Genomic DNA, 25,278 nt, shown 5'->3' with positions numbered 1-25,278 from the left:
AGCGGGTGCAGAGAAGAGCGACCAAGGTTATTAGGGAACTGGGGGGTCTGCAATACCAAGATAGGTTATTACACTTGGGGTTATTTAGTTTGGAAAATCGAAGGCTTAGAGGTGATCTTATTACAATGTATAAATATAAGCGGGGACAGTACAAAGACCTTTCTAATGATCTTTTTACTCTTAGACCTGTGACGGGGACAAGGGGGCATCCTCTACGTCTGGAGGAAAGAAGGTTTAAGCATACTCACAGACGCGGATTCTTTACTGTAAGAGCAGTGAGACTATGGAACTCTCTGCCATATGATGTTGTAATGAGTGATTCCCTACTAAAATTAAGAAGGGACTGGATGCCTTTCTTGAAAAGTATAATATTACAGGGTATATACACTAGTTTCCTTAATATTGCGTTGATCCAGGGAGCTAGTCTGATTGCCGTATGTGGAGTCGGGAAGGAATTTTTTTCCCCAATGTGAAGCTTACTGTTTGCCACATGGGTTTTTTTTGCCTTCCTCTGGATCAACATGTTAGGGCAGGTTAGGATAGGATATGGGTTGAACTAGATGGACTTAAAGTCTTCCTTCAACATTAATAACTATGTTACATGGGATGCTACATTTTTTTCCCTGTTGCCTCCTCTCTGTATGGCAAGGGCTCCCCATCAAGGCTCCCAGGAATGCAGGCAGGATCTGTGTAATGATGCTAAACTCTTCACTCGTGATCACAGTTCTATAATCCTCGGCAAGTATTATGAAATCTGAAATCACAACATTTACAGAATGTTCAATCAACTTTTTCAGTTCGTAGCAAAAATGTTGTCCTAAGTTTACCTCATTGTGCTACGGTAGTAAGCGCACCCTGATGTACAGCTTCACTGCAGTGACTGCCTGCGTGGTCACTGGAGGCGACTGACAGTGACTTAAGGTACCGTTACACTTAGCGATGCACCAGCGATCCTGACAACGATATGGATCGCTGGTGCATCGCTAAGTGGTCGCTAGTGAGCTGCCACACAGGCAGATCTCACCAGCGACATAGCAGGGGTCGGGGGTCGTTACTTACCTGTCAGACGCGGCGATCCTGACGTCCTCCCGCCCGCGTCCACGCGTCGCTCGTCGGCGCCACAGGAAGCCCAGCTGGAAGCGCCCAACAAGAAATGATCCAGGACGTTCTCGCACGACCAGCGATGAGCAGCGGGGGAGCCGGTCGGAGGTAAGTATCAGACATAGCGATATCGCTAGCAATATCGCTGCTACGTCACAAAATCGGTGACGTTACAGCGATATTGCTAGCGATATCGCTATGTGTACCAGGGCTTTTACAGCCAGGATCACAGAAACCATGGATTATTAATATTTAATCCCTTTGATGCCCCCCTCAGAGACTGTAGCATCTAGGTGATTACAGTGGAAGGGGACTTTGTCAGTCATCCCACTTGCAATATGTGACAATTACAAGTTACTCATGGATTGCCTAACAAAGGCTTTCACATTAAAGGGTATCTTCCACCAGATTTTTGCTATGTAATCTGAGAGCAGCATGATGTTGGGGTTGAGACCCTGATTCCACTGATGTCTCTTGCTGATCTGCATGCTGTCATTTTGGTACAATCATTGTTTTCTCTGTTGCAAATCTAGCAGCGCTCCGAATCCTGAGCTCTTTATTATTTATTATTAAATACCTATAATTCTCACTCTCTAGCTAATCCCTAAACTTATCTTTTTACTGCACTTCCTGTGACGTTTCGCCAGAGGAGGCTACACATACTTTCCTGCAGTGTCTATCGCCCCTTCTGGAACAGGACATCATCATGGGGTCTCACTGCAGTTACTACAGTTTCTTACATCTCTGCCTTCTGTAGATGTCCTGGATCCGTGGTGATAAAAGCTATTGGAGAGGTGAGGGCAGCGCCGGCACTCTACTTCTATTTCCCCCGCTGCTCTTAGATGTGAAACAAGACATCATTGAGGGGTGTGTCGAGATAAAAGCAGTGAGTGCTGTAGGGTCGGTAGGCCGGACTGGGGGGTGGTCCCTCGATATACCGCGCAGTGATGTACAGACACACGATGAGGCAATTTCGGGTACAACAGGTCCAAGTTTATTCTCTTGCCGTCCACCTGACGGCCTCCGAAGTACACCGCACTTCAATTCACTTTGCTTCACTTCAGTTCACTTATTGGCCCCCCGTTTCCAGGGCCGCTTCCCGCACACCGTACTTTGCACCGGGGACGTACATTTACGCACCGTCCCCTCTTCACTCTTCGATGCTCCTGTCAGATCCGTCACTGTGGCCGCCTTAGGCCCGTAAACCAACAGCACTTTTACTGATCAGTCGTCTCTCCCTCAGTACTGTATGCTTTACCTCAGTGCCTCGTCTATACTGCGGTACTCTTGTGTCAGGACCACCCCCCTGACTTTCTCTCTCCTCAGTCCCCCTGTTTCGGTTTTCCTCACAGTGCACAAACTTTCATAGTCCTCCTGTCACTGGAGCTCCCTCTGGGGACTGGAACTTTCTGGAACTCTCCTGTCAAATTTATATCATTCTCGGTTCCCTGTAACTCCGCCCCCATGACCAACGGTTTCCTAAGCCCTAAGCTGATGTCAAGTCCTTTGCTCACACTCCTCCCTGCCCTCTAATGGTCAGCCCAAGGTACTGCACGTCCACTACACTTTCTCAGCTGTTTCCCCACTGTAGTAACTGACACCTGTCTAAACTGTGCAAACCTTCCTTTCTCTATTCTGACAAGTCTGTCTGTCCATCAGGTCACCTTCCCTACAGTGCCACCACACAGCTTCTAGAACTGCTCTCAAATGAATTGTTGTCAGAGGCTATGATGGAAGCAGTGAGTGACACCAGCGCTGCCCCCTGATGACTGTTTGCTTGAGAGCGGTGCTAGAAGCTGTGGGGCGGTGCTGGTGTCACTGACCACCTCTAGCTCCGCCCCCAGATGACATCTTGTTTCACAGTTAAAATCGGCGACAAAGGAGATGAAAGCAGAGTGCTGGTGCTGCAATCACATCTCCCACAATGTCTATCACTCAGGACGTCTTCAAAGGGAGGAAATGCAAGAGTTGCCTCCTATGACGTCCTCCTCCCAAGACTTCCCAGGAAGTTCAGTGAAAAAAACAAATGTATGGATAAACTAGATAGGGAGAAGTGTAGGGCTTTTATACAAATCTAATTACAAAAGTTGTTAAGGTGTAAAGACAGATACACTGACAAGCAAAAGGGTAACAATGTTTTGAACTTTTGACTTTCAGGCTCCATCCATCTCACTATCCACTACTGCTTCAATAGTGAGACATCCATCATTTTATAGACAATCATCTTGGCTACCTCATACATAAATCTGACCTTCAACTATTTAGGATATGATTAGTTATGTGGATTCTTGTCATGTAACTGCATTGTTATTGCTTTGCTGCTAAAAATCTAAATTTTTATTATTTTGTCAGTCGTTGTCCTGCTGGAACACTATGTTGTCCTTTTCATACCCATAGAACTCGAGTGTATGAAATAACTTGTCTTGTAGGATACTCACATTTAGCTCAGCATTGAGACCACCATCGATCCTGGTCAACTATCCAACACCTTTGGCTGTGAAACATCCCCTCGTCATCAGGCTTCCTCCACCAAACTTGACAGTTTCTTCAATATCGCAATCCATTAGCCCCTTTTCCCCCTTATATCTTCCAAACCCATTTGCACCCATCAGAGCCTGGCCTGTCACATCGCTCCAAATCACCTGTTTCCAATCTTCTACTGTTCACATTTTGTACTTTTTTGTAAACTCGATCTGACGCTTCTGATGACAATTTGTGGTCGAGACTTCTTCATCTTTTTTCAGACCACCATTCCAGGCTTATGTAACATGCGTCACACGGTGCTTGCACCGACGTCTGTGATCTCACTATTATGAAGCATACGAGCCACCTCCACTGCCGTGTTTGTCACTACAGAACTGATAGACCATGGGATGAGCCGACTTGTTGATTCCGATATTTTGCCTGGATGTCCACCTTTTGGATTCTGAATGGATGGATGGACTTCATTTTGCATTCCTCCAACTGTTATGGCACTCCTGTGATGCAGTTTAGCAATTTTCTTGGCCAAGAGGCGGCTATCGATGAGATGGATGATGTGGTTTCTCTTGGGAAGTCGTCTTCACGTTTGTTCCTCAATTTCAACCAGTGATCTTTCCCTTGGGAATCAACCTAATAATATACTGAGCTATTAGGAAACTGTGAGAACAGTTGTATTTTGTAGTATTAAGGAAGAAAATTTTTTTTCCACCATCAGGAGCAAATCAGTAACAATGTAGTGATGTGACAAGAATCTGCATAATTAATAATATGCTAAATAGATACAAGTCAAATTTATGTATGAGAGTCAAAATGATTGTCTATAAAATGATGGTAGTCTCACAATCAAAGCAGTAGTGGATGGTGAGCTATGGAGCCTGAAAGTCAAAAGTTCAAAACATTGTAATTTGTTACCCTTTTGCTCTTCATTGTATTTGGAAAGAACATTTTAGGCTATGTGCACACGCTGCAGATTCATCTGCGTTTTTTTCTGCGCGGATCCGCAGGTAAAACTACAGGTCAAGTGACCTGCGATTTATCTGTGGATTATCCTGCGGTTTTACCCTGTGGTTTCACACCTCTACTATGGTAAAGGTGTGAAACCGCTGCGGAAAACGCCCAAACAATTGACATGCTGCGGTTTGTAATCTGCGGAGAAAACCGCAGCGTGAGCACAGCGTTTTTGAAAACCCATAGGCTTTCATTGTACTGTACCTTGTCAGCGGAACTGCTGCGTTTCCGCAGGGCCAAAACCGCTGCGGAAATGCCGAAGAATCCGCAACGTGTGCACATAGCCTTAGGCGCTGGACCACTCCTTTAATATACATATGTGAATGACCAGACTTGTCACTTTCCATTGATATCATTGTACTATATGTAAATATTAATTACTACTATACAAATACCATGACGAATAAATATTGTCGAAGCTATAGAATTAATTATTCATAACTGCATACACTAGAATTGATGCATTTACACAACTGCAAACATTTGTGTAAAGTTTTGTCCTTATGAATAGGTATTTCTTCTATTTAGAAACACAAGATATTATAAAAATGTTTGCAGCTAGGTCTTCTCTTACATATGGGTTATACACTATGTAAAGTAAGAAGTGTCCGTAGTAAACAGTTCTCATCTCAAAGAGGAAATGAACTCCTGTAGTTGTTATATTTACCACCAGGAGGCATAGCTTGTATGTGCAAGGGAAATAGACTCAATTACCAGAAACTCACTAAACAATAGAAAGAAGTGTGTATTTACAGCGGTGCTAACCCTCTACTCTGGTCTTTCTTACCTTCATCTTTTTCGGTTCCTTTCCTGTCATTAAAGCGTTGCTGTCCATGATTTCTTCTTGCTTTACTGAAGTTCAAATTACTTATAACAAGGCAAATCCCATGTATCTGTCACGGGGGCTTAGTTCAACTAAGGCTGAAATACCCGGGGCCCCTGTGGTGTCCCTTTTACTAGGGGAAACCCTGTCTGCCCCTCAACCCAGGGTTTTTGCTGAAGGTGCAAATGCCTGAGCCTCCGACCTTTCCTTATCTCCTGCTCAGCCCTGCACTTAACCCTCCACCCTCCACCCAGTGAGAAGTCACCACCAAAGCTCCCACACAAATAATGACAGACAGGGAGAACTTAAACTGCACTGCGCCGCACACACACAGGAATAAACAGTAATGTGAACAGGGCAAAACAAAGCACAAATATGGGAAGGAGAAAGGATAACGATGGATCATACGACACCAGATATGAATCTCTCTCTCTCGAACACCTCCACTCCAGACCGGAACCACTTGGTATGAAACACAAGCTATAATCGGCGACGCCCATAGGCCAGCATGACTATTTAAAGACCGTGGGCGTGACTAACCATCCAACCTGGTCTCCAGCAGGATTAACCCCCGAGAGCCTGAAGATCAGGCCGGCGCCACTGAGGCTATAGTGGCTGGAGGTGGAACTACCTCTGCCTGCCGGATGCTGTGGTGTGAACAGCGTCCGACATGACAGTACCCCGTCTTCTACGAGGGACCCCAGGGCCCTCAAGACTCATAGGACCCGGCTTGTCCGGATGACGACGGTGAAAAGAACTGACCAGCCGATCCGCATGTATGTCTGAGGCTGGAACCCAAGACCTCTCCTCTGGACCATACCCCCGCCAGTGCACCAAATACTGAAGAGTACGGCGTACTACTCGAGAGTCCACTACCTTGGCGACCTCGAACTCTAACTCGCCATCCACCATGACTGGAGGTGGCATCGGCGTCGTGTCCACCAAGCCTACCACCTTTTTCAATAAAGCCCTGTGAAACACGTTGTGTATCTTGTACACCGCGGGAAGTTCCAAGCGATAAGCTACTGGGTTAATGATGGCAGAAATCCTAAAAGGCCCAATAAACCTTGGACCCAGTTTTAAAGAAGGGATTTTGAGTTTTATGTTCTTCGTAGCTAACCACACCCATTCACCCACACACAGGTCCGGACCTGGCACGCGTCTACTGTCAGCCACCCGTTTGTACCTGGCACTCATGCTCAACAAACGCTGTTTCACCCGCCTCCAGACTGATGACAATTGGGCTCCTAGCTGATCCTCCTCCGGGACACCCCCGGAGTCACCCTGACGTAAGGTACAAAACTGAGGATGTTGACCGTACACACAAAAGAATGGAGACTCTCCTGATGACTCTTGGCGGTGATTATTTAATGCGAATTCGGCCAGAGGAAGGAAAGTAGACCACTCCTCCTGGTTGTCGGACACAAAGCATCGTAAATACTGTTCTAGATTTTGGTTCATGCGCTCAGTTTGTCCATTAGACTGTGGATGAAACGCCGATGAATGTGACAACTTGATCCCCAACCTTGAGCAAAAAGCTTTCCAAAACCTCGCCACAAATTGCGTACCCCTATCAGATACTATGTCAGACGGTACTCCGTGGAGTCTGACCACCTCCTTCACAAATACCTGAGCCAACGTCTTAGCATTGGGCAAAGAGGACAACGCCACAAAATGCGCCATCTTTGAAAAACGGTCAACCACCACCAGGATGACCGTGTTCCCTGCCGAGGCTGGCAAGTCAGTGATAAAATCCATGGAGATTTCTGTCCATGGCCTATTGGGTACCCCCAGAGGCTGTAGCGTGCCAGCAGGACGGGTTCGGGGTGACTTAGCCCTAGCGCACGTGATGCAAGCTGCCACGTACGAGACCACGTCCTGCCGGATTTTGGGCCACCAGAAACGACGCGATACCAGCTCTAAGGTGCCCTTCACCCCTGGGTGACCAGCCAGTACCGAATCATGGTGTTCCTTCAACACCTTAGGCCGAAGATGCAGGGGTACAAATGATTTGTTGGCGGGAAGTCCTGGTGGTACCTCCTCTTGGGCCTCGGCAATCTCCGCCTCTACCTCAGTCGTGAGAGCCGAGACCACTACCCCTTTCTGGAGGATGGGTACCGGCTCTTCCCGAGGTTCTCCCCCCGGAAAACACCTAGACAAAGCATCCGCCTTGGTGTTTTTAGCCCCGGGACGGTACGTCACAAGAAAATTGAAACGAGTAAAAAACAATGCCCAGCGAGCCTGCCTAGGAGACAGACGCTTGGCCGACTCCAGGTAGAGCAGATTCTTATGGTCGGTGATAACTGTGACCTGGTGAGCCGCCCCCTCCAAGAAGTGTCGCCATTCCTCAAAAGCCAGTTTGATGGCCAACAACTCCCTGTTGCCGATATCATAATTCCGTTCGGCCGGCGACAACTTCTTGGAGAAGTAGGCGCATGGATGCATCTCGCTCAAGGACGAGCCTTGAGACAGTACTGCCCCCACTCCCACCTCCGACGCATCAACCTCTACCACAAAAGGTTTAGACACGTCTGGTTGCACCAGAATGGGGGCTGAAGCAAAACTATTCTTCAGACGCTCAAATGCACGTATAGCCACCTCAGGCCAGTTCGCCAGATCGGCACCCTTTTTTGTCATGTCCGTGAGCGGTTTGGCGACAGTCGAAAAGTGTTTTATAAATTTCCTATAATAATTCGCAAACCCAAGGAACCGCTGGAGTGCTTTCAGACTCTCCGGCCTCTCCCATTGCAACACCGCTTGCACCTTAGCGGTGTCCATTTTAAAACCAGCTGCGGACACAATATATCCCAAAAAGGGCAACTCCTGGACAAAAAATAAACATTTTTCCAGCTTAGCATAGAGCTTATTCTCACGGAGCAGCTGTAACACCTGCCTGACATGCTCTAAATGAGTGTCCCGATCGCTAGAATAAATGAGGATATCATCCAGGTATACAATCACAAATCTCCCCAGGACATGAGCAAAGACATCATTAATAAAATGTTGGAAAACGGCAGGCGCGGTGGTCAACCCAAACGGCATAACCAGACTCTCAAAATGACCCTCAGGAGTGTTAAACGCCGTCTTCCACTCATCCCCCTGACGGACCCTTATGAGGTTATACGCCCCCCTGAGGTCCAGCTTGGAAAACCATTTTGCCCCCGCTACCTGGTTGAACAAATCCGGGATCAACGGCATTGGGTAGGGATCACGGATAGTAATCTGGTTTAACTCTCGGAAATCCAGACACGGGCGTAACCCCCCATCTTTCTTCTTAATGAAGAAAAACCCCGCGGCTACAGGCGAGGACGAAGGCCGGATGTGACCTTTGCTCAGACTCTCCGCGATGTAGTCTTTCAGAGCTTGTCTCTCAGGACCAGAAATATTAAACATCCTGGCCTTAGGTAATTTGGCCCCGGGTTTTAACCTAATAGCACAGTCATAGGCTCTATGTGGAGGCAGTTCTGAGCAACCCTTCTCAGAGAAAACATCCGCGAAATCCTGCAAAGCCTCCGGCAGGCTGGGCGTCACGGCGGACACACATGTGGCCAAGCAATTGTCTTGGCAGAAACCACTCCATTGCACTATGTCCTGAGTTTTCCAATCAATTACCGGGTTGTGCCTGGACAGCCACGGAAAACCCAGGACCATTTGAGCTGGGAGATTACGGAGGACCCTACATGTAACCGACTCAGAATGTAGGACCCCAATGTGGAGTTTCACCTCTGCCACAAACTCAGTAATCTCCCCTTGAGGGAGGGGAACAGCATTAATGGTCACCACCTGTATGGGGTGAGGAAGTTTTTCAATCTTAAACCCGGCGGTGTGTGCAAACTCCTCATCTATGAGATTGGTGGCGGAACCGCTATCCACAAACACTGATATAGGTAGCTCTCTGCCGGCGACAATAACCTTGGCAGGGAGCATACATTGAGATACCATCATGGAGGATATGCATACGCTCAGTTGGGTCTCCTCCATACCCTCTGAGCTTAACAGTTTTCCGCCGGTGTGACCCTCTTAGGTAGTACCGGGCAAACGTTAACATAATGACCTCCTTTACCACAGTAGAAACATGCTCCGGACTTCCGGACTCCCGGAGCGCGAGGCTGAACCTGTGCCACGCCAGCAATCTGCACAGGTTCAGGGGACTCATCTACTTCAACCACACCTGCACCTCTGTTTTCCCCCAGAGGTAGCGTCTCCTGTGCCCCCTGACGAAAACGGCGATCAATACGTATCACCAAACTCATGGCAGACTCCAATGATGCCGGAGTCTCATACATCAGGAGGGCTTGTTTCACCCTCCCTGATACCCCATGAATAAACTGGCTCCGCAGTGCTGGGTCATTCCACTGTGTGTCTACAGCCCAGCGGCGAAATTCCGAACAATAGTCTTCTGCCAAGCGCTCCCCCTGGCGGAGGGCGCGGATTTTAGATTCCGCTAGAGCCAGTCGGTCAGGGTCATCGTAAATGAGCCCGAGGGCAGAAAAAACATTATCGACCGAATGAAATGTAGCAGAGTCAGGTGGTAAGGAAAATGCCCATGCTTGGGGGTCACCACTCAGTAATGACAACACCAGCCCTACTCGCTGGGCCTCATTACCTGAGGATATTGGCCGCATGCGGAAGTATAATTTGCAGGCCTCCCGAAATACGACAAATTTGCTGCGATCGCCTGAAAATCGTTCTGGCAGCGGAAACTTTGGCTCTGCACCGATACCTGCAGATGCCGTTTGCACCTTTGCTACTACCAGGCCCTGCTGCTGAACTGCCCCATTCAACTCGGAGACCTGTATGGACAGCGCCGCCAACTGGCGGGTTATGGAATCTAATGGATCCATGGACTCCTGAAAAAATGTGGGCCGATTATAATGTCACGGGGGCTTAGTTCAACTAAGGCTGAAATACCCGGGGCCCCTGTGGTGTCCCTTTTACTAGGGGAAACCCAGTCTGCCCCTCAACCCAGGGTTTTTGCTGAAGGTGCAAATGCCTGAGCCTCCGACCTTTCCTTATCTCCTGCTCAGCCCTGCACTTAACCCTCCACCCTCCACCCAGTGAGAAGTCACCACCAAAGCTCCCACACAAATAATGACAGACAGGGAGAACTTAAACTGCACTGCGCCGCACACACACAGGAATAAACAGTAATGTGAACAGGGCAAAACAAAGCACAAATATGGGAAGGAGAAAGGATAACGATGGATCATACGACACCAGATATGAATCTCTCTCTCTCGAACACCTCCACTCCAGACCGGAACCACTTGGTATGAAACACAAGCTATAATCGGCGACGCCCATAGGCCAGCATGACTATTTAAAGACCGTGGGCGTGACTAACCATCCAACCTGGTCTCCAGCAGGATTAACCCCCGAGAGCCTGAAGATCAGGCCGGCGCCACTGAGGCTATAGTGGCTGGAGGTGGAACTACCTCTGCCTGCCGGATGCTGTGGTGTGAACAGCGTCCGACATGACAGTATCTTATTTTCCATACTGTATACCTAAGGTGAAACAAAACATGCAGGTAAAAATCTGAATCATTATATTCAGCACAGTCATTTTTTTCTCAATAGACTGTAATTTCAGACTTCTTCCTGACAGTGGAAATATGGTGAAGAAGAGTCAGTGATGTTCCCTACACTCACAGACTGATTCTAATCCTACAGAAATGATCAGCTCCGTCAAAAACACTGCTAAACACAGGTAGTCAAACACATGAGATTAAAGATTAACGAAATGGATAATTTTAACCATTTTGAACGATGGTTTTGACCAATGACCGACTGACAGACAAACATTCATAGACATTCAAAACAGCAGGAGATCATGTTGGATTTTTTCGGTCAATGATCAGCCCTGCCTCCATCATTCGGTGAAAATAGTAAATTATTGTCTGTTATAGTATGTGATGTATTTTGGGCTATCCACAAATGATCATTCATTGGCCCATTTATATCTAAGGTGTATTGGAACCTTACTTATAAGTCTAGATTTTGACACACCCAAAATGCAGAAGGAAAACTTTTGGTTTGTTGTCTAAAAAACTGAGGTACCACAACATATCTGGAACCATGCTGTTTAAAAATAGATAGTGGCCTTTAAAGAAAAACTAGCAGTCTGATTTTATAATGTAAAGATATGGCTGTACTGGCGCTGTAATGCTGATTAAATCAATACCTTTGGTGGAGAAATCCACTTTCTGGTTCTTCTTTAATCACCATTTGATGTTTTCTGCTAATTAGAGTTCGGTGCACAGGGGCGGGACTGTGCTCTGGGTCTTCTCTCCCCTGTCTGTGGTTCCCTGGCCCATGTGGTCTGTGAATGACAGGTCAGGCTGAGATTTCATATAGAGGAGGCGGGTCATCCACTGACGGAGGGCCGGGGAATCACAGACAAGGGAGAGAACACCGAGTGCACCGAAATCTAAGTAGAAGAAAACTTCATCTGATGATAAAGGAAGAATCACAAAGCAAATTTATTCACCAACAGGTACTGATTTAATCTGTAATACAGCGTAAGCACACCATGTCTTTACGTTATATTACAAAGTCGTGCTGACTAATTTAGTGTTATATGCTCATATAATAATGAAATCACCTTACCAAGAAAGTATAATACTCAAAAGTAGAGTTGAGCGAAACGGGTCGAAAAAATTCAAAAGTCGCCGACTTTCGCCAAAGTCGGGTTTCATGAAACGAAACCCGACCTTAGCGTGAGGTCGGCCACGAGGTCGGCGACTTGAGCGCCAAGGTCGCGTTTCAAAAGATGCTTTTGCGCCCTTTTTCAGCCAATCAGGAAGAACGGACACTGTGGGCAACGTGATGACATAGGCAGCGGTTACCACCATGTTTGTGAAGGGCATGCAAGTGATTGGCTTGGTTTGTGGGTATAAAAGGGCGTGCACGCCGACCGCCATGTTACTTATGCTGATCTCAGAACAGGGAGAGCTGCTGCTGATTCTGTAGGGAGAGCGTTAGGCAGGGAAGAAGATACCAAAAACTACTTCTGCTGCTAGCGATTTTGCCTGTACAACACACCAGTTACTGTGCAGTGCAAGGGGAGGCTATATTTTGGTGCATCAGCTCTGTTGGTTATTAGGCTGCCTTTTAAGGCTCCCTGATAGCTGCATTGCTGTTTTCACACTGCTGAGCAAACTGCTTTTTTCAAAGCAATCCAAATTTTATTGTTTTGTCCTGGTGAGTTACTGAGCGTTCATTTTTTCACACACCGTACAGCGGTGTATGCTCCTCATACAGTACTGTGTTCCGGCTGTTATCACGGCCAAATTGATGCTATCTGTGTGTGACTCTGTAAGGAAAATCCGAGGAGTTTGTCCGTTCTTACAGACCTACACTCTAGGGAGGTTCCAATTCTGCCCAATTCTATATACACCTTGTAGTTAGTCATACACTAGGCAATTTCTGCCTGTCACATTGCGGTGTAATCTGTCCTGGGCCTGAGACAATAGTTCAGCGTCCTCCAATCTACAGTGAGATTCAAATTCTCACCAATACTCTATACAGCTTCTGCCTTCTCATACACCAGCCAATTTCTGCCTGTCACATTGCGGTGTATCCTCTACTGGGCCTGAGACAATAGTTCAGCGCCCTCCAATCTACAGTGAGATTCAAATTATCACCAATACTCTATACAGCTTCTGCCTTCTCATACACCAGCCAATTTCTGCCTGTCACATTGCGGTGTAATCTCTACTGGGCCTGAGACAATAGTTCTGCGTCCGCCAATCTACAGTGAGATTCAAATTCTCACCAATACTCTATGCAGCTTCTGCCTTCTCATACACCAGCGAATTTCTGCCTGTCACATTGTGGTGTAATCTCTACTGGGCCCGAGACAATAGTTCAGCGTCCTCCAATCTACAGTGAGATTCAAATTCTCACCAAGATTCTATAGACCCTTTACCTTATTTTACAGTACCATATCGCTGTTGTTAATTTTGGGTACCTTTTTAAAAAAAATGAAGAAGTATGGTGGAAGAGGCCGTGGAAGTGGGCGGGGGTTGCCAGCTGGTCCTGATGGGGGTGTTGGTGGTGGTGCTTCTGCTGGTTGTGGCAAAAGCACAATAGCACCTAAGGCAGGAGGTGGTGAGCCGGCTTCATTGTCTGGCTCCACAAGGCCTCGTAGGCTCCCTTTTCTGGGAGTAGGTAAACCGCTTTTAAAGCCGGAGCTTCAGGAACAAGTTTTGGCTTACATTGCTGACACAGCCTCCAGCTCTATCGCCTCCTCTTTTTTGAAGTTTCAAAAAATAAAAGCACTGCGTCGTCAGTGGAGGCTCCTGGTCAGGAACAACACCTTTCCTTGTGTCCTTTACCCCTACCAAAAGTGAAGGATGCGGCAGGCCACACTACAGATTACTCCATGGAGCTCTTTTCTCATACCATGCCTGGGTTATCAAGTCAAATCATGAATTCCCCAGTCCAAGATGAATCTGACATGGAGTGCACTGATGCACAGCCACTGCTAGATTTATCTGCTGGTACATTCACTCAGAACACTACATTGTCCTCGCAGTGTACTGAGCCAGAATCTGACCCTGATGAAACTCAAGTGCCCCTTCCCGCATACTATACCACTATACACGGTGACACAGAGGAAGGTGCACATGACATTGAAGAGGAGGTGATGGATGACCCAGTTGTTGACCCAGATTGGCATCCATTGGGGGAAGAGGGTGCCGCTGCCAATAGCTCAGAAGAGGAGGAGCATCCACAGCAGGCATCGACATCGCAACAGCTGTTATCTGGCAGGCCCGGAGCAGTCCAAAAACAGGTTACAAAAACCAAAAGAGTTGCAGGACAGCTTGGCCAGACGGTCAAAATAGCACAGCGTGCAAGGCCTCAAAAAGTGCAGTGTGGCACTTTTTTGAACAAAGTTCTAATGATCAGGCAAAGGTTATCTGTAAAAAGTGCGCAAGGACCTTTAGCTGAGGGAAAAATCTGAGCATTTGAATACCAGTTGCATGCTTAGACATTTAACCACCATGCACTTGCAAGCGTGGACGGACTACCAAACCTCATGTACCACATGTGCAACTGCTCCCAAAGAAGGTAGTCAGCAACGCTACATTGTTTCCCCCACTGTAAACCCACCGGTTAGCACACCACCAGCAGCAAATGTTGAGGTGTCGTCGCAAGGCCAAAGCAGTCAGGGAATCACAATGTTATATCAACAAAAGACTGAATCTAGGCCATCAGAAAGAACACCAACTCCATCACCATCAACCCTCTCTCAGTCCGCCATGTCCACCGCTAGTTCCACCATATGCAGCTCTCAAGTCCAGCTCACCTTACCAGAGACTACTATGAGTAGGACAAGAAAGTACTCATCCTCTCAACCGCGTACACTGGGTTTGAACACCCACATTGCCAAACTAATCTCGTTAGAGATGATGCCCTACCGGTTGGTTGAAAGCGCAGCTTTCTGCGAACTCATGGCCTACGCAGTACCACGCTATGACCTACCTAGTCGCCACTTCTTTTCTCGCAAAGCCATCCCAGCCCTCCACCTTCATGTGAAAGACCGCATTGTCCATGCACTCAAGCAATCAGTGAGTGGAAAGGTGCACCTGACAACTGATGCATGGTCCAGTAGGCATGGCCAGGGCCGTTACGTGTCCATCACTGCGCACTGGGTTAATGTGGTGGATGCAAGGTCCACAGGGGACAGCGGTGGTGGGACAGTGCTGCCTAGCCCATGGTATAGGAAACAGTTGACTGTAGGCGTTCAACCCTCCTCCTCCTCCAGAAGCGAAAGAGCGCAGTCGCACGAGCACTCCATCCGCAGCTGCCAGTTTGGCACACGAGGTGTCCCCCTATCGATCAGCTAGTGGAAAGCGTCAGCAGGCTGTGTTGCAGATGATGTGTTTGGGCGACAGACACACCGCGGAGGTACTGGCCGACTACTTTCAGCGACAAACTGAGTCATGGCTGGGCAGTCTACATCTTGAGGCAGGCAAGGTAGATAGTGATAACGGCCGGAATTTTGTGGCAGCCATAGCCCTTTCAAAACTCAGACACATACCTTGCTTGGCTCACACCTTGAACCTAGTGGTGCAGTGCTTCCTCAATAATTATCCGGAGTTAACAGGCCAGCTCCATAAGGTTCGAAGACTGTGCTCGCACATCCGCCGGTCGCCGGTACACTCCAGTCGTATGCATAAGCTGCAGCGATTGCTCCACCTTCCCAAGCACCGCCAAATTATCGACGTTGCAACAAGGTGGAACTCCACCCTGCACATGGTTGAGCGGCTGTGCGAACAGAGGCAGGCCATAACGCATTTGTGGGAGGATACACGGGCAGGCACTTTGAGGGCAGACATGGAGTTGACAGGTGTGCAGTGGTCGAAGCTGAAAGACCTCTGTAAAGTCCTTCGGTGTTTTGAGGAATGCACACGGCTGGTAAGCGCAGACGATGCCATCATAAGCATGAGCATCCCACTTATGCGTCTGCTCATACAAACTTTGACGCACATTAAGGAGCAGGCGTCTGCAGCCGAGGTAGATGAGGAAGAAGAGGAGGAGGAGGGAAGCCTTGATGACAGTCAGCCACTGTCTGCTCCGGGACCTCTCCTGGACGTGGTGGAGGAAGAGGAGGAGGATGATGATGGGGATGATTATTTAGGGGAGGAGAATGCTTCTCGTGGGGCAAGAGAAAATGTTGGCGTGGCAAGGTCTGGTGCAGGGTTTGAGCGTGATTGGAGGGATGTGGATTTGCGAGAAAGTGCTCCTCCACCCAGCACTCGCAGTGCATCATTGACACCGGGAACATTGGTCCACATGTCAGATTATGCCTTGCAGATCCTAAAAAGGGACCCCCGCATTGCCAAAATGATGAACGATGACGACTACTGGTTGGCCAGCATCCTGGATCCACGCTATAAAGGCAAATTCCAATACATAATGCCACAGGAGAACCTTGACCTAATATTGGCTAACAAACAAGCAACTCTGGTAAACCGATTGGTTGAGGCATTCCCATCACCCATCAGCGGTGATGGTTCTCACACGAGCCGTAGGGGCCGGGGGCAGCTTGGAAGAGGTGTTCGTGGTGCACACAGCAGAAGTGGCATTGGAGACAGGGGTTTCATGACCATGTTGTGGACTGATTTTTCAAGTCCCGCTCACACGACTGGTAATACTGTATCGATTGAAAGTGACAGGAGACAGCAGTTGTCAACTATGGTTACAAACTACTTCTCCTCCCATATCGATGTTCTCCCTCACAGGTCATTCCCATTTGACTATTGGGCCGCTAAACTGGACACCTGGCCTGAATTGGCACAATATGCCTTACAGGAGCTCGTTTGCCCAGGTGCAAGTGTGCTATCAGAAAGTCTTCAGTGCAGCTGGATCAATCCTGACAGAAAAAAGGACCCGTCTGTCGACCCAAAATGTGGATGATCTAACCTTCATTAAAATGAACCATGCATGGGTTTCCAAGGATTTTGTCCCACCTTACCCTGATGACAGATAGGTTGCCAGAAAAATGGCTTGCTTTGGTCCTCCTCGTCCACGGACTTTACCAATTTCGCCTTTAGCAGCAGCGGAATGTCCCAGATCAACATATGACATTTTGTAAACCTCCCTAACTGGGCTGCCTCCCCTCCATGGCCGGGGTCACTACCTAGCGCACACAACCGTGCGAGTGCCGTTGCCCTGGACAGGTGGGTAGGCCGACTCTTGGTCGCGGGCACTGGCACAGGGTCCCTCATAGTACAATCAAGTGTCTCTGACGGTGGGGGTGCACACCCGCCGTCAGACACACCACCGCACTATGAGGGGCCCAGTGCCAGTACCGACACCCACGAGTGTGCCCCCCTTGCATGGGCAGGGCCACAGCATTTGCAATGTTTAACTCTCCCTGCTCCTCCGCTGTGCAGTCTTGGCTGTCAAATCCTTCACTGGGACTGCCACTACAAATTTGTTGAACTGATAGATGATGGTTAAGACGTAGCTATGCCCTGTCCCGCTGGCCGGGCTCTAGCTTCAGATGATCAATGGCTTACATTTCTTATGGACGTCGACTCACAATGACATACAGTGGTGGTTTATCATCAGCTTTCACAGTTTTCCTACTCACAGACGTGTGACATTCCGGCGCACATTTTTAAATGTGCCCTCTCATGCCAATCCCATAGAATCGCCTACGGCCTGTGGCTTCTGTCTTTTGCACTCCAAAGTTATGTGACAGGTCATGATAGGCAGTGAGCACCATGTTTACATCTCTCCCTGTGATTAGAATTTGATGGAGATGAGTAACGCTGATGGGATCAACGGTACTGCGATACAGCAACACTTTCTTCACAAAGTTATGTTTTTGCTGTCTCCACACACAAATTAATTGAGGGTCAGCATCGCCTCTGAGAATTGTGATGGAAGTTTTTCCTGTGATTATTAATTCCTAGATTTCTGCAATCACTAGACTTTATGTCAGTAATTGTATGCATCTCATTTCCTATTGTGGAGAGGCTGGACTGTCTTACTGAGACAGAAATTTATATGAAGATTTAAAAATACCACCAAAAGTGTATACTGGTGTACGCTTCAAAAACATTTTCTTTTTTCTACTTTTTATATTGTTGTCTAATCCATACTGAGAACACGGAGATTTTAAATATTTAAACTATGCTATATATACCTGCTATCCAGTGATAATGTACCCTTTCTCAACTTTGTACAATCTGGTCAAATCCATACTGGGCCTGAGACCATCTGAGCCTGCCTCCTGATCTATAGACATAGGTTTTTAATGTGTAAACTATGCATACCTGTAATCCGGTGATACGTTACCCTTTCTCGCCTTCATCCAATCACGTCTATTCCATACTGGGCCTGAGATCGTCTGAGCCTGCCTCCTGATCTATAGACATAGGTTTTTAATGTGTAAACTATGCTACATATATACGTGTTATCCGGTGAAACTGTACCCTTTATCAACTCTCTATAATGTTGTCGAATCCATACTGGGCCTGACAACGGCTGCTGAGCTGTTAAGCAAGCTACAGCACCTGTGGTTTGGACACTTAAGTTTTTCATTTTGTCAGGAATGCCGGTTAGGCATAATTCCGTAATTGCGGTTGACCTGCACTTACTGGGAAATCATCGTTCGCGGGTAATAATTGGAATCCCAGATCCCCATCACTAACGGTGTTCAGCGGGTTATCAGCACCTGTAAGCGACAAAAGCTGGTCCTTTCAGTATAGCGCGCATGCAGCCCCGGACATGTAAGGGCATGATAGACCTGTTATTGCTCGATCTCACGTGCCAGAGCCTCGCATATCCCTCTAGTAAGCTTGACGCGTACCCCGGGGGCATGCCGGAGTCTCGGTCGTTAATGGAATAAAGCTGAGAAACCACTAGCACAACTACAAACGGACATACCACACCACACACAGAATCGACAAAGCTTGCAATCTTTCCATCTTTTCTGTAGCTTGTATGGTTGTGGTTTCCCGGGTGGAGTCCAATTAAGCCACAGGCTCCACTCCTGGTGGTGCCCTTTTGGACATTCCTTTAAGGTTCAGCTTTGCAATCATACAGCCCCCGAAAACCAAACACTTTGCCTTCATGGACGCAGTATGGAGGTTAGTGGGAATAACGTCGCCCCATCGGCAGTTGGCATAATTTATTGGTGGGAAGTCCGACGGTATATGATCGTGTTCGATTTCAGAATTTTTCTTTTTTGGTTTGCATTTTACATTTTTATTCCAGCCTTTCTTGACTTCATAAGGGCATGACAAGCCTATATCTGTATCTCCTCCACCTCCTCCTTTTACTCCTCCACCTCTTTTCTAAATGTAGTTGCCCTTTTCCATATGTTATTTTTGTCTTCTGAGCATTTTGTCTGCTTTGGGACACCTTTAACGGTGTTTTGTAATTGATTTCTATGTGTTTGTATGTGTTTGTGTTTGCCTGCCATTGTTTTCAATGGGGTTCGACGGTGTTCTTCGAACAATCGACGAACATTCGACGAACTTGCCTCCTGTGCGACGAATCAAAACACTAGCGGTGTGGCTCAACACTACTCCTGATATATAGAAGTACATTGTTAATGTTTAAACTATGCTATATATACCTGGTATCTGGTGATACTGTACTCTTTCTGCCAGGAAGTCCTCCTCCAACCAACACTCTAAATGTATCATTGACACCTGGAACATTGTCCCACATGTGTGATTATTTCTAGCGGATCTTCTTGTTATATTGTGGTGTGATCCATCCTGAGCGTGTGAGTGTCTATGGGTTACTCCTGCAATTTAGATGTACATTTAAAAATTACCCCAACACTGTATACAGCTCTACTCTTGAGATACATTACCCATTTACTGCTTGTTATATTCTGGTCTAATCCAAACTGTCCAAGTGAGAGTTATTTTCTGACTGTGGAAATAAATACTGAAATTGACAACAATGACACCTACACTGTGTACAGCTGTACTCTTGAGATCCATTACCGTTTTACGGCTTTTTAGATTGTGTTGTAATCCAATACTGAACCTGAGAGTGTCTGTGTGTGCCTCCTCAAATATCTACGGAGATTTAGAATGTTTAAACTATACTATATATACCTGCTATCTGATGATACTGTACACTTTGTCTAATTTTTATATTCTTGTCTAATCCATACTGAGTCTGTGAGCGTCTCTGTGTGACTGATGGAATATATAGGGAGATTGACAATTATCCTTTGACTGAATAGAGCTGTACGCTTCTGATATAGTGCCATATATCTGATGTTATTTCGTGTCTATTTTCTGAAAAATTTTGAAGTTTGGTGGAAAAGGCCGCGGACGTGGGCGTGGGGGGGGCCAGCTGGTGCTGATGGTGGTGGTGCATCTGCTGGTAGTGGCAAAAGCACAATAGAAGCTAAGGCAGGAGGTGTTGAGCCTGCATCATGGTCTGGCTCCGGAACGCCTGGAAGGCTACCTTTTCTGGGAGTAGGTTAACCGCTTTTAAAGGCGGAGCATGAGGAACTGGTTTTGGCTTACATTGCCGAAACAGACTCCAGCAAATATGCCCTCCTTTTCTGAAGTTTCAAAAAATGCAAGCACTGAGTCGTCAAGTGCTGGCTCCTGGTCAGGAAGAACCCCTTTCCTTGTGTCCTTCACCCCCACCAAAAGTGAATGATGCAGCAGGCCACACTTCACATTAGTCCATGTAGCTCTTTCTATCATACCATGCCTGGGTTATCAAGTCAAATCGTGAATTCCCAAGTCCAAGATGAATCAGACATGGAGTGTGGGTGGACAGCCAGGGTAGTGGGGTTAATCGGTACCGGGCCGGTGTCTCACAGGGATGTGTCACGGTGGTGGTGACCCGTTCCGTGGCCCTGGGCGTCCATGCAAAGGGGTGAATTACATTTATATAGGTGAATGATACGTGACGCCACCTGTGGTTTCTGATTAGATTGACCAGCGCTGCAGTGTTGCTTCTCTGGGACAGATGTTGTGGTGCAGCTAAGATGTAGAAGCTCTGCACAGGTAGGGCCGTAGTTGCAGGGCAGATGAAAGAGTTGGTCGATGGTGTGCAGTGCAGGATGTAGCAGAGCCGTGCGCCAGGTGCAGGAGAAAGATGACAGACACAGTTGTGCAGTTCCTTTACCTGTACTTGGTAAGTACCGTCCAGGACTCAGAGTACAGATGGAGAAGGAGTTGGTCAGCCTGGAAGCCAATTTCGAATTCTCTCTCTGCAGATAGGTAGTGTGGCCTCCGTTCTAGCACTTATCTGAGGTACTCGCAGTGCTGAGTTCAATGAAGTTCCCCCTGTTGACTTTCTTTTGGAACTTTCTCGTATGGCAGGCAGCCGTAGCCTTTTCCTTCTGGCTCCCACACGTCGATGATGGGGCCTCCAAGCCTTAGTTGGGTACAGAGCATTTACAGCTGCTACTTCCTCCGGTTTCTGCTGCAGGAACGTCAGTATCCCTACAAACTCGGAGACCGGAATCCGGACCTTGCGCTCCAGCTAGGAGTGAGCCTTAACTCTGCTCATCCTCCAGTTCCCCTTCTCACGTCGACACACTTCCCCTTCCCTGCACAGAGTGCCCTAACTTACCTCCTCCCGACCACAGAGAGCAGCTCTTCAGCAGTCAGGTTCAGAGGTCTCCCTGCTGGCCTTGAGTGGCAAATGTGTTGTGTGTTGGTTGAACTGCTAGAGAGATCCTTCATTGCTCCCAAGCATGACATCACACTCCCTAGGAGGAAGGTAATGCCACTGTGGCGACCGTACTCCTGGGGATGCCACAAGTGCACTGATGCCCAGCCACTGCTAGATGATTCTGCTTATACATTGACCCAGACCACTACATTCCCCTCACACTCTACACAGCCAGAATCTGACCCTGAGGAAACTCAGGTTCCCCTTCCCGCATACTATACCACCTTACAAGGTGACAAAGAGGAAGGTGCAGATGAAAGTGCAGGTTCCTTGAGCAGGTGGGGGGCATACTCATGGGTGACGGCACTGGCACAGGGCCCCTCATAGTGCGTAAAAGTGTCTCTGCCGCCGTCAGACACACCGCCACACACCGCCATACTATGAGGGGCCCTGTGCCAGTGCCGTCGCCAACGAGTGGGCCCCCCTGCTTGCTCCGTATCACAGCACTTGCAAAGTTGAAATACTTACCTCTCCCTGCTCCACCGCCATGACATCTTCCGCGTGTCCTGACAGTGATATTCTGATCAGAGACGCAATGACATCACGTCTGTACGCCCTCTGCCTAAACAGCCAAGTGCAGTGAGATGGAAGATGGGGATGGTGAGGAGTCCAGACTAGTTCAGGGATTCCCTAGCGAGGAGACTTATTTAATTGTTTTCAATGTTGGGACAGCAATTTTTGAGGAACACTATACTCTGGAGAATGATATATGGGGCCCACCATACACTGGAGCATTCCAAAGGTGGATATCAGACACTGGCGCAGCATTTACAGGGCCCATTATACATTGGAGCATTAGAAATGGGGCCCATTATATATAGAGCATTATTTGGGCCCATAAGACAGTGGAGCTTCATCCATGGGGACCAACATATACTGTAGCATTATGTGGAGCTCATCATATACTGTTTCAAACCTTATATGGGACCAATGATTCTGTATGGAGAAATATATGGGCCTCATTACTCTGTATAGCGCACTATGCGGTGCCCATAATACTGTATGGAGTAATATACTGTCCGTTTTTGGAGCTATTGGAGAATTTAAAATCGATATCAGTCATGAGATGTAAAAAGTGAAGTATTTTTCATTGTACTATACCGCTATTTTTCTACCGTATCGGAGCATCATGAGTTGTGGTATGTGTTAAAGGGGCGCTCTTTGGCCCAGGGCACATGAAAACCTGGAGCCAGCCCTACCCCTCCACAACTTTAGCCAAATAACCCCCAGTTTTCAGTGCGTAACTATTATTATGAAGTAAATTAAGGATGACAAGCTTCAGTAATAAAAATTGATGTTTTTGCCATTCAAATGGGCACTGTAGCTGTGTTTAATGTCCTCCACTCCCTGCCGACTTTGCTTCCCCATTGACTTGCATTGGGTTTCGTGTTTCAGTTGGCCTTCGACTTTTCACGATAATCAGCTGATTTAGTTCGACCCGACTTTTGAGAAAGTCGGGTTTCATGAAACCCGACTCGACCCAAAAAAAGGCAAAGTCGCTCATCTCTACTCAAAAGCAATACAAATTATATCAGGTATATTGTTTTACATGTTTACCATATTAACATGCAGGGGAGAATGACATCCAGGGAAATTATCCGGCTGCCCCTGTGGATTTGGAGGCAATTTTTCACCCTATGAGACAAAATTAGCTATAATATTTCAGAGATCTTTGTTCTGACCTCCTCTGGATCGAACAGAGGGACACATCTCATTTTTAAGCATTATAATCCAAGAATAATCAATCTGTAAACCCTGTCTAGTCGTTGACTCACACTGCACATAGCATTTCCTATGACAAATGTGTTTAGTCTTTGTTGTAGTCAACACTGACTACCTTTACTGTCATTTCCTTGCTGGGAATTGCCCAGTGGCCCATCCCTCATCTAATATTTATTTTGCTTTGGTTGTGAAACATTTACTGGTGACCTCTGATCTTCTGTATCAATTATTTACAGCATTTACAGTCATGGTCAAAAGTTTTAGCACTCTTGAAATTGTTCCAGAAAATGAAGTTTTTCTCCCAGAAAAATATTGCAATTACACATGTTTTGTTATACATGTTTATTTCCTTTGTGTGTATTCTAACAACAAACAAAAACAGAGAAAAAAAGGCAAATTGGACATAATTTCACACAAATTTTCCTAAATAGGCCGGACAAAATTGTTGGCAACCTGAACTTAATATTTAGTTGCACACCCTTTGAAATAATTAACTGTTTCAAGGGTGCCAACAGGTTCGGCCATAACTGTATACTGTTGTCTATTTTGGGACACAGCCTTTTACATACACAATGGCATGTAACGGTTTGGGCACCCCCAGACAAAATTACTGTTATTGTGAACTGTTAAGCAAGTTGAAGATTAAATAATTTCTATCAGGACTAAAGTACACATTTCCTCTGTATTTTAAGCAAAAAAAATATATACCGTATGTATTTCATCAAAGCGACAACAGCAAGATATGGATTACTCACTATCATGTATTTTTGTACCTGTTGTGGTTCCTACATCTGTCTGACGTTCCCCATTTTGTATAGCATTTTACTGTAATTGTATCTTTTATTAATTTTGCACCTAATAAGATATTCATTATTTATTTTGGTGCTGTTACGCCAATTCTGTGTGGATTGAATATTATGTTCAGGAGAGCCAGTTATGAACTAGGTGACTTCTTTGGGTGATATAGTGCACAATGTCTGACTCACAGTCTATTAATGACACCCATACTATTAGATTACACGGTCTGCCAGCACAATGGAAGTGCACCCCATAGGGACAGGAACCCAAGTTTACAAGGCCAACATTGATGGGATTGGCTGCACCTTGAATAAAAATATAACCAATCCCATCAATGTTGGCCTTGTAAATTATGGTGCCTGTGTAGTGACCAGCAGATTCTCAGGATGCAGTGACGAGACACGAGACAGGGTATAACTTGTACTCGTATAATCAACTTTTATAAATTGGAGCCCCTAGGGCTATGCTGAACAGGCAGAAAGGGGTAAACACAAATCTGTCCTCGCAGGGACTCAATAAAATAAACAATACTTTGCTAAGGAAACTGGGAGTACCCCGGCTAGTCCGGGTGGTGAAAGCTGGAACGTGGCCAAACTATAGTACTTATGGCTATAGTGCACTTATCCTTCCTTGCGTCACTCGGGATCGCAGATGCGGCCGCTTAGAGATCGTTGATGCGGCTGTCTTGACACCTCGATATCCCGGGAAGATTTGGGCTCGACAGGCCCTGAAGAAATGATGACGGTGGGGCGCAACAGGCCCTGAAGAAACGATGCCGGTTTGGCGCAACAGGCCCTGAAGAAAAGATGATGGTGGGGCGCAAAAGGCCCTGAAGGAACGATGACGGTGGGGCGCAGCAGGCCCTGAAGAAACGTTGTCGGTGGGGCGCAACAGGCCCTAAAGAAATTATGTCGGTGGGGCGCGGCAATGACGCAGTTCCCCAAATGACCAGTAGCTGTCCTCTGATAAGGGTCCCTCCACAGCCGGGAAATGAGCCTCTAATGTCGCCTAGGATGAGGCGGTGTCCCCTGAAGCCGGTGATGACAGGGCCGCCGCGGTGGGAGAAGGCCGGGGGGCAGTGTCCAGGCCTCTGTGGCCGTTTTACGTCTAGTCACAGCCACGACCTGAGGTAAGGGACCTGTCTCACAAAGGCGGGGGTCAGCGGGCGT

At 47.2% G+C, this 25,278-nt stretch overlaps 1 protein-coding gene across 6 annotated transcripts in view; it reads right to left on the bottom strand.

Moving 5' to 3' along the window:
• LOC141054239 (caspase-8-like) overlaps positions 1–25,278 on the bottom strand; it is a 138,899-nt gene that overhangs the window by 25,349 nt on the left and 88,272 nt on the right. For 4 of the 6 annotated variants that reach the window (XM_073551486.1, XM_073551489.1, XM_073551488.1 and 1 more), the window contains 3 exons: positions 23,147–23,224; positions 10,900–10,918; positions 5,378–5,485 (listed from right to left, as the gene is read on the bottom strand). In XM_073551486.1, the coding sequence (XP_073407587.1) occupies positions 5,378–5,485; positions 10,900–10,918; positions 23,147–23,224 (205 nt within the window). The remainder of the gene's footprint in view (positions 1–5,377; positions 5,486–10,899; positions 10,919–23,146; positions 23,225–25,278) is intronic. The other 2 variants (XM_073551490.1, XM_073551491.1) reach the window with 1 other exon arrangement.

Source organism: Dendrobates tinctorius, unplaced genomic scaffold (assembly GCF_039654945.1).
Source record: "Dendrobates tinctorius isolate UK_male_01 unplaced genomic scaffold, ASM3965494v1 ptg000177l, whole genome shotgun sequence".
Taxonomy (NCBI): domain Eukaryota; kingdom Metazoa; phylum Chordata; class Amphibia; order Anura; family Dendrobatidae; genus Dendrobates; species Dendrobates tinctorius.
This window is presented reverse-complemented; position numbering and strand designations above follow the sequence as displayed.